This window comes from Chlorocebus sabaeus, chromosome 14, assembly GCF_047675955.1.
Source record: "Chlorocebus sabaeus isolate Y175 chromosome 14, mChlSab1.0.hap1, whole genome shotgun sequence".
Taxonomy (NCBI): Eukaryota; Metazoa; Chordata; class Mammalia; order Primates; family Cercopithecidae; genus Chlorocebus; species Chlorocebus sabaeus.
Genome location: NC_132917.1, coordinates 25891690 through 25909176, shown reverse-complemented (window position 1 = coordinate 25909176; position 17487 = coordinate 25891690). Strand labels below are relative to the sequence as shown.

The 17487-nt window shown below is 40.1% G+C and overlaps 1 protein-coding gene across 1 annotated transcript in view; it reads left to right on the top strand.

The window, feature by feature from the left end:
• The window catches only part of HADHA (hydroxyacyl-CoA dehydrogenase trifunctional multienzyme complex subunit alpha), a 57540-nt gene that overhangs the window by 6109 nt on the left and 33944 nt on the right, over positions 1-17487 (top strand). The window contains exons 2-7 of the mRNA XM_007971249.3: positions 1962-2003; positions 2101-2171; positions 4135-4268; positions 6792-6930; positions 8838-8957; positions 10826-10928. Coding sequence (XP_007969440.1) covers positions 1962-2003; positions 2101-2171; positions 4135-4268; positions 6792-6930; positions 8838-8957; positions 10826-10928 — 609 coding nt within the window. The remainder of the gene's footprint in view (positions 1-1961; positions 2004-2100; positions 2172-4134; positions 4269-6791; positions 6931-8837; positions 8958-10825; positions 10929-17487) is intronic.

Below are 17487 nucleotides of genomic sequence, written 5' to 3'. Positions count from 1 at the left end.
CCTCATGAGTTCAAGCCATCCTCCCATCTCAGCCTCCCGAGTAGCTGGGATTACAGGCGTGCACCACCACACCCAGCTAATTTTTGTATTTTTGGTAGAGACGGGGTTTCACCGTGTTGGCCAGGCTAGTCTTGAACTCCTGACCTCAGGTGATCCGCCCGCCTTGGTCTCCCAAAGTGCTGGGATTACAGGCGTGAGCCACCATGCCCAGCCAAGAATTTTAACTTTTTTTTTTATAGCACTTCTAAATCAGGCAGGCACTTCCCACACTTCTAAATTATATTTGTGGATTCCAAAGCCATATAGTCACTAATGTAGCACAAATGCTGTATATTTTTATGAAAACTAAAAACAAAAAAGTTTTAGTATGAATAATTAAGAATTAAATGACTAATACCTGGGAAAAGCTAGTGTAATTAGAGGAGATGCATGAAGGAACCTTTGGATATTGTTAAAGCACTAGTTCTTTTTTAGATATTACTGTAAGACTTAAGCCTTTTCCTGAACGCAAGTGTTTCCGTGTGTATTGCTGCTAATCTGTTAAGGGGTAGTTTGTTTTTGTTTTTAGAACCAAAGAAAGAGAAAACTTTTTCCTAAGATAACTGGGCAAGATTTGGAAGATGTGGGCAGGGAGAAGGAATAAGGAGTTAAAGAGGTGCATAGGAGAAATGTTTGAGGTGAACCATGACTGAAAGACAAGGGAAGAAAAAGGGTGTTTTGAAAAAGATTAGAAGTTGTAATTAAGGGATGTTGACCCTGGGCTGCCTCCATAACAGCTTGGTTATCACCTAAAGCAAGATGTTTGGATGAGAGCAGGACCGAGGCAAGCCTTTAATGGTGAAATAGAGGTAGAGTCATGTCCAAAACAAAGTTGGAGTGTTTGCCTAGAATTCCCCAATGTTCCTTACTTCTATCTAGAGTCCAGATTGAAAGAACTTCCACTGGAGTTTCTCTTGTAGTGGTTTGTGCTCAAAAGGTCATATCATCATCATCATCTCATCATCATGCTGGAGAGCCTAAACTAGTGAAGTGATTAGGAAAGAGAGTAGTTGGTCTTTGTTATCCAAGGAGTAAGATTATTCTTGTGGCATCCAGTGTAGACCTTTTCAATTAGAAATACTTAAAATAGCAAAGTGTGACATGAAGTGTTTCATTTATGGTAGCTATCGTTGCTATTTGATTTTACTTTTGAAAACGCTGCAAAGTCCATCTCTCCAAAAAAATGAAAGGGGATGTGCCTGGAAAACATAGTTGGGATATATTTGGAATACATTAGGAGCTGACATTATGGATTGCTTTGTAGATTACTTATTGCTTAGTGTATTAGTTTCCTATTGCTGCTGTAACAAATTACCACAGAGTTAGAGTCTGAAATGATAAAAGTGTATTACAGTTATGAAGGTCAGAAGTCTGAAATGGGTTTCACTTGGGTAAAATCAAAGGTAATGGCAGGGCTATGTTCATTCCAGATGCTTTAGGGAGAAATCCGTTACCTTACTTTTTCCAGCTTCTAGAAGCTGCCTGAATTATTTGACTTGTTACCTGCTTCAGCATGCGGCCAAGACATTCTTACATTGCTATCTCTTTGGTTCTCTTTGCTTCCCTCATCCCTTTTGTGATTACACTGGGCTCACCTGGATAATCCATGATAAACTTTCTTTATTAAGGCCAACTGATTAGCAACCTTAATCCCCCTTTGCCATGTAACCTAACATATTCACAGGTTCTGGGGATGTAGATCCCTTTATGGGGGCCAATCTTCCTCTTTTAGTATCCGAATAATCATCTGACCTAACAATTGAAATGGAAAAAATATATGACAGTAGTCATATGGCCTAGAATACATTGTACAGATTTGGGGTTGTTGTTGTTGTTGTTATTGTCAATTACAGCTTTGTTATATATAAAAGGTACCACAGAAATTGTTTTGCAGACTAATTTTGAAATATCTTTTCTTATAGGTTATATATGCCGCAATTTTACAGGATCTTCTGCTTTGCTGAGTAAGTTTAATTTCTTTTTAATATATATGCTTACGTTGCTTTTTGGGTTTATGTTGCAATAAATATGTTTACAAATAAATTTTTCTTTTCTTTTTAGCCAGAACCCATATTAACTATGGAGTCAAAGGGGATGTGGCAGTTGTTCGAATTAACTCTCCCAATTCAAAGGTATCTCATTTAATTTGCAGTTTTTTTCTACTAACCACATTATGAATCTAGTCCTGAATGGAAAAGATGTATCCCATATTTCCCCAAATCTACCAGTCTGGCAGTAATCTTACGTGAATGTACAGTTTCGATAGTTATGTTAAACTTTGACAGATTGCCAAGGAAGCCAGTTTTCTAAAGCAGAGGTTCTTGCATAAGAATTCCTCTTGTTGACCTTAGGTGCCAGAATAACATCAAGGATTAGCAAGACTAGCCTTCTGGTTATAGTGTAGAATGAGGAGGTGACTTATTAGAGAAGAACCAGAGTACAAGCTTTGTTTATAAGACTCAAAATTTGCCTACCTGTCTTAATTACGAGGTTGTTAATCCATTTTCTTCATTACCTGCCTGATGTAAGTCACTATTCATAGTAAGTTGGCTGGGTGAAATGTAGATGCTTGACTCTTAAGCTTCCTGAGGGATCTGAATGAGTCAATGCAATTCACATATTGGAAAGCAAATTCTGTTCAAATTGAAACTTCATTTGTTTTTGGCAGCTTTAACAAAGTGTGTAACAGTAATCCATTCTTTTGCCAAGAAGAGCTCTATTGTGAGAGTCCATGCTTTTCCCCCATCTAAATTTGGTGTATTCTTTAAAAATCTTGTAGCCAGGCCGGGCTCTGTGGTTCACACCTACAGTCCCGACACTGGATGGCCGAGGCAGAAGGATCACTTCAGCCCAGGAGTTTGAGACCACCCTGGGCAACATAGCAAGACCTTGTCTCTATAAAAAGTGAAAAATAGTTGGGTATGGTGATGTTCACCTGTAGCGTGAGCTACTCTGGAGGCTGAGGCAGAAAGATCACTTACGCCTAGGAATTCAAGGTTGCAGGAAGCTATGATTACACCACTGCACTCCAGCCTGGGCGACAGAGCAAGACCTTGTCTCTGTAAAAAACAATAACAAACTTGTAGCCAGAGCCTTAGATGTAATAAGACCTAGATGGAAGCAGTTGACAACTATCACAAATTAAGGAAAGTAAGAGCCGTTCCCCTTTATTAGAGTAAATTTTAGCACCCACTAACCGATGATTCAAGCTTAAGATATTTTTTTGGAATTTTCTTAGGTTGGACATTTTTCCTGAACACAAAAGTAATATATGTCAATGGTAGAAAATTTTTTGACTGTAAAAAATTATAAAGAAGAAAATAATAACCATTCATAATTCAAACCCAAAGATAACCACATTTTTTTCTTGGTTATCTTCCATGGGATAATCACATTTAATTCAGTTTCAATGAATAATATTTACAAAGCTTAGATCATACTATACGGGTTTTTTTGAAGATAGGGTCTCATTCTGTTTCCTAGGCTGGAGTGCAGTGGCACAGTCACAGCTCAGTGCAGCTTCAGCCTCCCCAGGCTCAGGTGATCCTCCCACCTAAGCCTCCTGAGTAGCTGGGACTATAGGCGTGTGCTGCCAGGCCCGGCTAATTTTTGTATTTTCTGTAGAGGCAGGGTTCCATTATGTTGCCCAGGCTGGTCTCTAACTCCTGAGCTCAAGTGATCTGCCTGCCTTGGCCTCCCAAAGTGCAGGGATTATAGGGATGAGCCACCATGCCTGGCCTATATATCTCATTTGTATTTCATATTTTTCTTAACATTATACATATTTTTTCCATGCCAATAAATGTTTGTAGACCTATTTGTTTATAGCCTACAAATGATTCAAACTCTGAGGATGACCCTGAGTTCCTCCTTCGAGGAGACCTATTTTTAAAGGAAGGGGTGCTTGTAGTGGGCCAAAGTTGCCTGAATAGAAAGCTACTGACTTGCTGGGAGAATAGTATTTCTTATTCTCTTCTAACAGTGTATTTCTACTGGATAAGTATATTTCTTATAATCAAAATAGCATTTGATGGTTGTATGTACATCCGGTGCTTCAAATTTAAACCCTTACCTGTATATATTTCCCTTTGGCAGGTAAATACACTAAGTAAAGAGCTGCATTCAGAGTTCACAGAAGTTATGAATGAAATCTGGGCTAGTGATCAAATCAGAAGTGCCGTCCTTATCTCATCAAAGCCAGGCTGCTTTATTGCAGGTGCTGATATCAAGTAAGTTTTAGGAAACTTGAAGTCACCTTGTATCTTGGTTAATAGTGTGTTTCTTAGGCCTAATAATTTCTCCTTTTAAAAGAAGGTAGAAGTGCTGGGCACAGTGACACAGGCCTGTAAAATTGAAAATGTACGTATCAGGCTGGGTGTGGTGGTTCTTGCCTGTAATCCCAGCACTTTGGGAGGCCAAGGCAGGCAGATCACATAAGGCCAAGAGCTCAAGACAACCTGGCCAACATGGTGAAACCCTGTCTCCACTAAAAGTGCAAAAATTAGGCGTGGTGGCACACTCTTGTAATCTCAGCTACTCAGGAGGCTGTGGCACAAGAATCCCTTGAATGTGGGAGGCGGAGGTTGCAGTGAGCCAAGATCGCACCACTGCACTCCAGCCTGGGTGACAAAGTGAGACTATCTTAAAAAAAAATTTTTAAAAAGTATGTGTATATATGTACATATATACACACACACGGACACACACATATATACACACACACACATATATATACACACACACACATCACGTGATCTAGAGAAATCTCATTCCTTGTTTATAAGAACCAGTGTGTAAGGATGTTTGGTGCGTATAGTGTAAAATAATGAAGAATTTAAAACCAAATGTCAGTCAGGAAAATGGATAAGTAAAATGTGGACTATTCGCACAGTAGAATACTACAAAACAGGTAAAAGGAATTAACTAGATCCACAACATGATGTTAGAACTCAAAAAGTAAGGTTAAGTTAAAAGTAAATTGCAGAATGTTTCATTACAGTATATAGTTTCTATAAATGTTTTAAAACCAAATATGGAGTAATTCTTGATACTATTTATGGACACAGTCATAGTTAGTCTGGAAGGAGACGCTACAAACAAAGATGGCTGCTTCGGGGAAATGAAGTGGGTGTAGGACTTGAAATTGTCAAAAGCAACTTTACAGATGCAGCTAGTATTTTCTTTTCCTCTGCTAAATGGTGGAATGCGTGCTTTCATTAACTTATTTACAATTGTTTACACATACATAAAGAGGGGAAACAACAACCTGGCAGTAGCTACCTGTATCCAGAGGAAAATACTTGTAGCTTCTTTAAGGCCAGCTGAGCAACTCTCAGTGTACAAAATTACAGAATATATTAGTTGTCCTTGGTCAAAAGTACAAAATCCATATCCTAAATGTGTTCACAAAGTAGCAAATGAAACAAAGGACATTGAGTGGAACATCATTGCACCTGATCATTTTTATTTACTTATCTATTTTTGAGATGGAGTCTCCCTCTGCTGGCCAGGCTGGAGTACAGTGGTACAATCTCTGCCCACTGCAACCTCTACCTTCCGGGTTCCAGTGATTCTCTTGCCTCAGCCTCCTGAGTAGCTGGGATTACAGGAATGCACCACCAAGCCCAGCTAATTTTTGTATTTTTAGTAGAGACTCAGTTTCACGATGTTGACCAGGCTGGTCTCGAACTCCTGACCTCAGGTGATCCACCTGCCTTGGCCTCCCAAAGTGCCAGGATTACAGGCATGAGCCACCATGCCTGGCCTACCTGGTCATTTTTAATCATTAAGGGGATCTGTTAAAATGTTTCAGATTTCTCTAAACAACTTGGAAGCTTTTCTTTTGCTGTCATTTTTATTGCTGTTTAACTACCTGATAGTAAAATGTTTAATCTGATAGTGAAGTAATTTACCAAAGATGATTTTCCCTTGTACCAAGCTTTGTCATTTAGTGATTTATTACAGAAGTAAAAACAAATTATACAACACATTTATGTTTTCTGGATCCAGAAATTTTTTTTTGAAACGGAGTCTCGCTCTGTCGCCCAGGCTAGAGTGCTGTGGCGTGATCTCGGCTCGCTGCAAGCTCTGCCTCCTGGATTTACCGCATTCTCCTGCCTCAGCCTCCCAAGTAGCTGGGACTACAGGCGCCCGCCACTGCGCCTGGCTAATTTTTTGTGTTTTTAGTAGAGACAGGGTTTCACAGTGTTAGCCAGGATGGTCTCATGGATCTAGAAATTTAACACTCTATAGAGAGATGATGTTGCTGCTGTTGTGCTATTTGAAGCAAAATCATTCTTTTTTTTTTTTTTTTTTGAGACGGAGTCTCGCTCTATTGCCCAGGCTGGAGTGCAGTGGCATGATCTCAGCTCACCGCAACCTCCACCTCCCGGGTTCACGCCATTCTCCTGCCTCAGCCTCCCGAGTAGCTGGGACTATAGGCGCCCACCACCACGCCCGGCTAATTTTTTTTTTTTGGATTTTTATTAGAGGCAGGGTTTCACCATGTTAGCCAGGATGGTCTCAATCTCCTGACCTCGTAATCCGCCCACCTCGGCCTCCCAAAGTTCTAGGATTACAGGCGTGAGCTACCGTGCCCGGCCCTGCAAAATCATTCTTAACTTTCTGAGTATTTGAAGATTCATTACCAAATATTGGTGCATGATAGGATAAGTGTATAGTGAATAAGTATTGAACCAAATAAGTTATAGTTTTATCTTTTTTTCTGTTCTCTACTTTTGTGGATAATGCAGCATGTTATCCGCTTGCAAGACCCTTCAAGAAGTAACACAGCTATCACAAGAAGCACAGAGAATATTAGAGAAACTTGAAAAGTCCCCAAAGCCTGTTGTGGCTGCCATCAATGGATCCTGCCTGGGAGGAGGACTTGAGGTATAGATATTCTAAAGTTATTGAGACACTGTCCAACTCATTGGTGGCATTCATCAGCTATAAACTCTTAGGCTACTGCTTTGTCTGGAAAAAGTTTCTGGAAGAGAATCAGCTTTGTTTTTTGTTTTGAGATGGAATTTTGCTCTTGTCTCCCAGGCTGGAGTGCAATGACACCATCTTAGCTCACTGCAACCTCTGCCTCTCGGCTTCAAACAATTCTCCTGCCTCAGCCTCCCCAGTAGCTGGGATTACAGGTGTGCATCACCATGGCCAGCTAATTTTTGTATTTTTAGTAGAGATGGAGTTTCACTGTGTTGGCCAGGCTGGTCTCAAACTCCTGACCTCAGGTGATCCACCTGCCTCGGCCTCCCAAAGTGCTGGGATTATAGGTGTGAGCCACCATGCCTGGCTAGCTTTGTTTTTAGTTATCAAACTTCTGGATAGGTTTTAATCCTTAATCCACATGACACAGAGCAAGTGGCACAGAGCAAGTAAACGAAGGTGTGATGTTTTCATTTGAACTGCATCTCTAATGTCCTTTTGAATTGTAAAAATCTGGTTCAAGTTTGCAGGGCAAAGATTCAGAAGTGTGATCTATGCTCTTAAGCTACTTAAGTCTGGTTGAGACACACAAAGCATAATATAAGTGCTTTGTCAGTAGTAAATTTGGTAAATAATAGAAGACTTGAGAGAAGAGATGCTTACTAGACCCAAACATGTAGGAAAAAAAAGAAGGGGAAAAGAAAACATTCATTGAGCACTTTTCACATGCTGAACTCTGTGCCAGACACTTTCACATATGCAGTCATTTACCACATAACGTTTCAATGACCAATTGCATATATAACAGTGGTTCTATAAGACTGTAACACTACGTTTTTCTATACCTTTTCTGTGTGCCACAGTTGCCTACAGTATTCAGTACAGTCACATGCTGTCCAGGTTTGTAGCCCCTTAGGACAGGGGTCCCCAATCCCCAGGACATAGCCTGTTAGGAACTGGGCCCCACAGCAGGAGGTGAGCAGTGGGCGAGTGAACATTACTACCTGAGTTCCACCTCCTGTCATATCAGCAGTGGCATTAGATTCTCATAAGAGCAGGAACCCTGTTGTGAACTGCACATGAGAGGGATCCAGGTTGCGCACTCCATTGGCCTCTAATGCCTGATGATTTGAAGTGGAACAGTTTCATCCTGAAACCACTCCCTCCCACCCCACCCCCAGTTCTTGGAAAAAATTGTCTTCCGAGAAACCAGTCCCTGGTGTCAAAAAGGTTGGGTACCACTGGACTAGGAGCAACAGGCTATCCCATACAGCCTAGATGTATAGCAGGCTCTGCCATTTTGGTTTGTGTAAGTACACTCTACGATGTTCACACAACAACAAAATTGCCTAATGACATGTTTCTCAGAACATATCCCCCTCATTATGTGACACATGACTATATTAATTAAGAAAACCTGTGCCTGGCCCTAAACTATAAGCAGAATTTGATTAACCAGAATATGGAGGGCAAAACAATTCCACACATGGTATGGTGTGAGCAAAGGCAAAAGCAAAGCCAACTAGGACACCATAAGTAGACGTGCTTGATTGGAGAGTCCAGGGCTTTTTAACCTGGGGTCCATATAAAATTGTGTGTGCATTTTTCTCTTGAGAGCTTCTCTAGCTTTCAGTAGATTTTTCAGGAGATCTACGGCCCAAAAAGAGGTTAGTAAATTAGAGGAAAAGTGTGAAAAAAAGGCTAAAAAGGTAAATTCTAGAAATTATTAAATGCCAGCCGTAGGAATTTCAGTTTTTTCTGTGAGCACATTCCTGCTTTATAAGTAATCTTTAGACCTTTATCGATCTCAAGTTGCTACTAAGTCACATTTTCTAACATTCTAATTTTCTTTCATTTGTTCAAAGCTTGCCATTTCATGCCAATACAGAATAGCAACAAAAGACAGAAAAACAGTATTAGGTGTCCCTGAAGTCTTGCTGGGGGCCTTACCAGGAGCAGGAGGCACACAAAGGCTGCCCAAAATGGTGAGTCTAACATCCCCTTTGTGAACCTATATGCCCTCTTTAGATCTGTTTTCGTATATAAAATGAATAATATGGGCATTCATTGTAGAATTTAAAAACCAAATAAAATATGAGTGTACAGGATCAATGACAGACTTTTATTCCTGGTCTTATTTTTTCAATTCCACAGAATTTTTTTTTCTTTTTTCTTTTTTTTTGAGACAAAGTCTCGCTCTGTAGCTCAGGCTAGAGTGCAGTGGCGTGATCTCAGCTCACTGCAACCCACTCCTCGCGGGTTCAAGCAATTCTCCTGCCTCAGCCTCCCGAATAGCTGGAATTACAGGCACGCGCCACTGCACCCAGCTAATTTTTTAGTAGAGACGGGGTTTCACCATGTTGGCCAGGCTGGTCTTGAACTCCCGACCTCAGGTAATCCTCCCGCCTTGGCCTCCCAAAGTGCTGGGATTACAGACGTGAGCCACCACGCCTGGCCTAATTCCACAGAATTATTGATCAAGGTCCTTTGTTAGTCTCTGAGGAAGGATAAAGATAACTAAGATGCATGTCTTGCTTTTCTGGAGCTTATGGTTTAATTGGTTCCTTTTCCATATAGTACCGTCTTAACAGTTTTTCAAAACCATGAGTCATATTAATATTTCATAATAAATATAAGAGACAGACCTTTTCCCTCATTATCTGATTTGGATGTTCTCATTGCTGTGTCCTATGGAACCAAAAGAAGCTCAGCAGGTTTTGAATTCCAAGGAGAAGGGAAGGACAGTCAGACCTGGATGCTGCAGAGCAATCTTAATGTCAACTCAAGGGCCCACTGAACCTCGTAGCTTCTGGCACTCTAGATTCCTCAGTGAAAACAAGGCTCAACAGACATACTTTTTGCAGAGAAGTTGATCTCAGTTGAGCACAAAAGAAAACACGGTTTATGGTGGTAATTTTCTAATAATAATAATGTGCTTTCCTTCATAGGAATGTCAAAAGGATTTATTGAAAGAATGAATATGCATATATGTGTATCAAAAATATTTGTTGAGTTTCTTTCTCCTTTTTTTTTCTTGAACTATAGCTGGTATTTGAATGTTACTAGAAGCCATTCTTCTAATATCCCATATAAGCAGCCCTAGCTGAGTTCTATTTTTGTTAAGCTTAAAATTCTTTTTAAAGACTTTGTCAAAACGATCAGGTTTCTCAGAGTCTTTGCTGGTTTCAATATGTTTTGTTTTATTTCGTTTTGTTTTGTTTTGTTTTAGAACAGAGTCACTCTGTTGCTCAGGCTGGAGTGCAGTGGCGTGATCTTGGCTCACTGCAACCTCCGCGTCCTGGATGCAAGCAGTTCTTGTGCCTCAGCCTCCCGAGTAGCTGGAATGACAGGTGTGCCCCACCACGCCCAGCTAATTTTTCGTATTTTTAGTAAAGATAGGGTTTCACCATGTCGGGCCAGGCTGGTCTTGAACTCCTGACCTCAGGTGATCCACCTGCCTTGGCCTCCCAAAGTGCTGGGATTACAGGTGTAAGCCACCATGCCTGGCCAGAATTTTAAATATTTTATAAATGATAGGAAAAAAAACCCTCAGAATAACAGAAATGTACAATTTTAGGAAACATGAAATTCTTTACCTTATTAGTATAAGAATCCTATATATTGAATTAAGAGATAAAGATATTTTTGCTTCAGCTAGAGGTATCAAATCCCCAAAGTTACCCAAATGTATATCAGTATATTAAATATAACTTATCTATGCTATTGACAAATAGCATAAACATATGGTTTGACTTTTTTCATTTTAATATTTGTTCATTTGTTGATTTGTAAACTATATAATTATCACCCTGATTTCTTTCCCCCTATACTCTCATCCTTGCTTGCCTGTTAGGTGGGTGTGCCTGCTGCCTTGGACATGATGCTGACTGGTAGAAACATTCGTGCAGACAGGGCAAAGAAAATGGGATTGGTTGACCAATTGGTGGAACCCCTGGGTAAGTGTTAGCACATCTCAGAGTTGGGCCTTATAAAGTTACTTATTTTTTTAAAGTATTAACCTCTTAGGCCAGGCATGGTGGCTCACACCTGTAATCCTGGCACTTTGGGAGGCTGAGGCAGGAAGACCATTTGAGATCAGGAGTTTGAGACCAGCCTTGCCAGCATGGTGAAACCCTGTCTCCACTAAAAATGATTAGCCAGCTGTGGTGGCACAAACCTGTAGTCCCAGCTACTTGGGAGGATGAGGCAGGAGGATCGCTTGAACCTGGTGGGGCTGAGGTTGCAGCGAGCCAAGATTGTGCCATTGCGCTCCAACCTGGGCAACAGAGCCAGGCTCCCCTCTCAAAAGAAAAAATGGTTAACCTCTTGAATATCACAGGAAGCACAGAGTGAAGCTCAAACTCTTAAGAAATGGGTCAGTATTCTAAGGAAGGAAGTTTTCTAAAATAGCTAATACTAAATCATTTTCAACATCACCCTGATTTTTATTTTGGTTTATAATTAGAACATTAGGAGTACAGAATTCAGTCAAGTCATTATTTTTGATTCTTAAATTACCTGTATCATTATCCATGCATAACCTTCCTTCAGTTTCTTGTGTCTGTTTTAGTAAGATAATAAATGAAACAACCAACCTGAGAATATTAACAATAATTGACATCTACTGATGGGCTACTTCTTCCCATTCAGTTTCTTTGCCTCCCTTTATCCAAAGAAGCCACTATTCTGATTTGTATATTCATCACCCTCTTATATTTCTTGAAAATCAGCATTATTGAGATATTATTTACATAATAGTAAATGTGTTAATTTTGTGTGTGTGTGTGTGTGTGTGTGCATGTTGGGGTCTCACTCTGTTGCTCAGACTGGAGTATAGTGGTGTGAATATAGCTTGTTGCAACCTCAACTTTTTGGGCTCAAATGATCTTCCCACTTCTGCCCCCTGAGTAGCTGAGACCACAGGCATATGCTGCCACACCAGCTAATTTTTTATTTTTTGTAGAAACAAGATCTCACTCTGTTGTCCAGGCTAGTCTCAAACTCCTGGGCTCAAGCAATCCTCGTGCCTCAGCCACCCAAAGTGCCGAGATTACAGGTGTGAGCCACTGTGTCTGGTGAAATTGACCAATTTTTAATGTATAATTTGAGTTTTGAAAATGTATATAGCTATGTAAACACTGCCACAATCCAAAAATAGCCATGCATGGTGGCTCACACCTGTAATCATAGCACTTTGGGAGGGTGAGGTGAGAGAATTGCTTGAGGCCAGGAATTCAAGATCAGCCTGGACAACAGAGCAAGATCCCATCTCTTAATAAATAATTTTTTAAAAATTAGCAGGGTATCATAGTGTACACCTGTAGTCCCAGCTAGTCAGGAGGCTGAGGCAGGAATATTGTTTGAGCCTAGAAGTTCAAGGCTGTAGTGAGCTATGATCGCACCACTGTACTCCAGCCTGAGCAACAGAGTGAGATGCCATCTTTTAAAAAAATTTTTTTAAACATTTCTGGTATGTACTCTGGTATGTATTGTTTTACTCTTCATTCACTTAGCATAATGCTTTTGAGATGCATCCATACTGTTGCATATATCAGCAGTTTGTTCCTTCTTATTGCTGAGTGTTACTCCATTGTAGAAATGTACCATAGTTTGTTTATCCATTCACCAAATGATGAGCATTTGAGTTGTTTCTAATTTAGGGCTATTCTGAATAAAACTGCTGTAAACATTCATCTTTAAGTCTTCATGTGGGCGTGACTGGGCATGGTAGCTCAAGCCTCTAATCCCAGCACTTTGGGAGGCTGAGGCAGGCTGATCACCTGAGGTCAGGAATTCAACACGAGCCTGACCAACATGGTGAAACCCCGTCTCTACTTAAAATACAAAAATTAGCTGTGTGTAGTGGTGTGCACTTGTGGTCCCAGCTACTTGGGAGGCTAAGGTAGGAGAATCGCTTGAACCCAGGAGGTGGAGGTTGCAGTGAGCCAAGATTGCATCACTGCACTCCAGCCTGGGTGACAGAGCAAGACGGTCTCAAAAAACAAAGTCTTTATGTGGACAAATGTTTCATTTCTGTTGGGTAAATACTGAAGAGTGGATTGACTAATCCATATAACAGATATATATTAGCTTTTGAAAAAAAAAGTTTAGCCTGAGCAGCATAACAAGACTCTGTCTCAACAAAATATAAAGTTTTAATTAGTTGGGTGTGGTGGCACATGCCTGTAGTCCTGGCTACTAGGGAGGCTGAGGCAGGAGGATTGCTTGAACCCAGGAGTTTGAGGTCACATTGAGCTATGATCAGGCCACTGCACTCCAGCCTGGGTGACAGAGGGAAACCTTATCTCTGGGAAGAAAAAAAAAAAAAATTTTAGAGATGAGTCCTTGAGTTTTGCTATGTCACCTAGGCTGGCCTCAGACTCCTGGGCTCAAGCAATCTTCCTGCCTCAGCCTCCCAAGAAGCTGGGATTATGAGGCATGTGCCACTAGCATGTGCTAGGTATGTGTTTGCTTTCCTGTCAGACTGTTTTCCCAAAGTGGTTATACTCTTTTGCATTCCCACCAGCAGTGTATGAGAGTTCTAGGTACCAGCAGTGTATGAGAGTTCTAGGTACCAGCCACCTTGCATGGTCAATCTTTTTAATTTTAGACATTCTAACAGGAATGTAGTAACAGTTCTTTTTTCTTTCTTTTTTTTTGAGACACAGTCTCACTCTGTTGCCCAGGCTGGAGTGCAGTGGAACAATCTTGGCTCACTGCAACCTCCGCCTCCGATGTTCAAGCAATTCTCCTGCCTCAGCGTCCCAAGTAGCTGGGACTATAGGCACCCACCACCATGTCCAACTAATTTTTGTATTTTTAGTAGAGATTGGGTTTTACCATGTTGTCAGGGCTGGTCTCAAACTCCTGACCTCAAGTTATCCACCTGCCTCAGCCTCCCAAAGTGCTGAGATTATAGGTGTGTGCCACCATACCCAGCTGGAATATAGTCATATTTCCTTGTGGTTTTTATATTACCCTAATTACCAAATATATTGAATATCTGTATATCTTATAAAGAGGCATCTGTTCAAATTTTTTGCCCATTTTGTTGGACTGAGTTGTTTTTCCTATTACTGAGTTTTCGGAGTTCTTTATATATTAGGATACAAGTCCTTTATCAAATATATGATTTGCAAATATTTCCTCATAGTCTGTGGCTTCTTGTCTTTTCACTATATAAGAGCAGAAATTCTTAATTGTAATGAAGTCTGGTTTATCAAGTTTCTCTTTTATGGATCATGCTATTAGTGTGGTATCTAAAAAACATTTTTCTAATTCAAGATCACTAAGATTTTCCTGTATACTTTCTTCTAGAAATTTTCTAGTTTTAACTCTTACATTTTGGTCTGTGATCCATTTGAAGTATTTATGGATCATGCTGTTAGTGTGGGATCTAAAAAGTTTTTTTCTAACTCAAGATCACTAAGATGTTCCTGTATACTTTCTTCTAGAAATTTTCTAGTTTTAGCTCTTACATTTTGGTCTGTGATTCATTTCAAGTTTTATTGGAATTGCATTGAATCAGTATATAAATTTGGGGAGAATTGACAGCTTGAAAATATTGAGTCATTTCATCCTTGAACATGGTAAAGTTCTCTGTTTATTTAGGTCTTTAAATTTCTCTCAGTAGTGTTTGGTACTTTTGAATGAATAGATCTTGAACACATTTTGTTAAATTTATGCCAAGGAATTTCATACTTTTAGGCTGTTTTACTTTTTTAACTTTAATTTCTCACTAGAATATAGAAATACAAAGATTTTTGGACATGGACCTTGTATATTGTGGTTTAGCCAAATTCATTTACTAGTTCTAGTAGCCTTTTTTTTTTTTTTTTTTTTAATAGAGTCCTGAGGATTTTCTACGTAGTTAATTGTGTTGTCTTTAAGTAAAGATAGTTTGGCTTCTTTCTTTCCAATATAGATGCCATTTATTTCTTTTTCTTGACTTACTACAATGTCTAAGACGTTTGTACAATATTGGATAGAAGTCATGAGAACAAATATTGTCAACCTGTTCCCAGTCTTAGGAGGAAAGCATTCAGTATTAAGTATGGTGTTAGTTGTAGGTTTTTCATATGTACTGTTTATCAGGTTTGCTGAGAATGAGTATTGAATTTTGTCATGCCTTTTCTCCATCTACTAAGATAATTGTGGGGTTTTTTTCTTTTTTAGTCTATTAATAATGTCAGTCACATTGATTTTTGAATATTGAACCAGCCTTGCTGCTTCGAATAAACTCCATTTTGTTGTCATGTATTATAAAGGATTTTTATGTTTGGTCATGAGGCATAAAGTCTCAGGGATAATTTTCTTATGATATTTTTGCCTGGTGTTGGTATCAGGGTCATGCTGGCTTCATAAAATGAATTGAGAAGTATTCTCTCCTCTCTTTTTTTTTTTTTTTTTGAGACGGAGTTTCGCCCTGTCGCCAGGCTGGAGTGGTGCAGTGGCGAGATCGCAGGCTAATTTTTGTATTTTTAGTAGAAACGGTGTTTCACCATGTTGGCCAGGATGGACTCAATCTCCTGACCTCATGATCCACCTGCCTTAGCCTCCCAAAGTGCTGAGACAGGTGTGAGCCACTGTGCCTGGCCTCCATATTTTCTGAAAGATTTTATGTAGAGTTGGTATTATTTCTTAAATACTAGGTAGAATTAACTAGTAATTCCTGGGCTCCTAGTTTTCTTTGTTGGGAAAGTTTTTACTTATGAATTCAATTAGTAGATATAGGGCTATTCAGGTTCTCCATTCTAGAGTAAGCTATGGTAGTAGTTTGTGTCTTTCAGATAATTTGTTCATTTCATCTATTAACAATTTGCCAAAATTATTGCAAAAAAGTTGTTCATAATGCTTGTCATTTTAATGTTTTTATACTCTATGATGATGTCTCCTCATTCATTCCTGATATTGATAGTTTATCAGCTGATAGGACTTTAATCACTTATAAAATACCTTTGCAATAACATCTAGGTTAATGTTTATTGAATAACTGGGCTGTAGCCTAGCCAAGTTGACATATTTGAAGACTATCATACTCCACGCCTTGTCTGTTTGATACCCATACACATCTCCTGAAGCCATACTTAGTCTTCAAATAAAGGCAATGACAAGAGTCATACTTAATCCTGACATAATGCAATTCTCCTTTATACAACCAAAAATACACTAATCCTTTCCCTAGAAGAAGATGCCGAGTCCTTGGGTGAAATTCACTCTTCTCTCATATTCTGTAACATAAATACTATGATATAAAGTTAACTATTATGGATACATCTTATATTAGATGATGAGCTAGAGAAGAAAACACAAATATTTGGTTAATTATATACATTCATAACAAAATAAGAAAGAAATCCTCATAAATAGTACAGTATTCATTTCTGTATTCAGAAATGAATATTTATCATATTTCCAGATTAGTATTCAGCTGATCTGGAAAGAGAACTGAGCTATCAAATGTCAGAGTAAATAATTAAACAACCCAAAAGGAAGGTAACAGCGGAGCCTTTATTCACTTACTGTGATAGTTTACACAAAAGGCTAAAACCAAAGAAAGTGCCAGCTCCTCCCTATACCATTTTCCCCATGGAATGGTACACTGGTTGAGGATCTGGTAGATTAGCATACAAGTGGGTGTCATCTCACTGTTGCAAAAGCCCTGAACAAAAGGTTCCTGAGGCCGGGCGTGGTGGCTCAAGCCTGTAATCCCAGCACTTTGGGAGGCCGAGACGGGCGGATCACAAGGTCAGGAGATCGAGACCATCCTGGCTAACACAGTGAAACCCCATCTCTACTAAAAAATGCAAAAAAACTAGCCGGGCGGGTTGGCGGGCGCCTGTAGTCCCAGCTACTCGGGAGGCTGAGGTAGGAGAATGGCGTAAACCTGGGAGGCGGAGCTTGCAGTAAGCTGAGATCCGGCCACTGCACCCCAGCCTGGGCGACAGAGCAAGACTCCGTCTCAAAAAAAAAAAAAAAAAAAAAAAAAAGGTTCCTGAGGCTTTATGGACCCTGGGTGAGGAGAGTGGAGTAGACTGGGAGAAGTGTCTTTAAGATTTCCCCTTCCTGCCGGGGGCAGTGGCTCATGCCTGTAATACCAGCACTTTGGGAGGTCGAGGCGGGCGGATCACCTGAGGTGAGAAGTTCGAGACCAGCCTGGCCAACATGGCAAAACCTCATCTCCACTAAAAATACGAAAATTAGCCAGGCGTGGTGGCACATGCCTGTAATCCCAGCTACTCAGGAGACTGAAGCAGGAGAATCACTTGAACCCGGGAGGCAGAGGTTGCAGTGAGCCGAGATTGTGCCACTGCACTCCAGCCTGGGCGACAGAGTGAGACTCCATCTCAAAAATAAATAAATAAAAGATTTCCCCTTCCTCCTTTGACAAGGTCTCAGCAGAGGCACCTGAAGAAGGCCTCAGCCAAAGTCCCCATATAAAAAGATCTAGGAATAGAAGGCATCTAGGCTAGGAATGCACATTTGTGTAAGAGCTTAGCCAGCCCCAGAGACCCA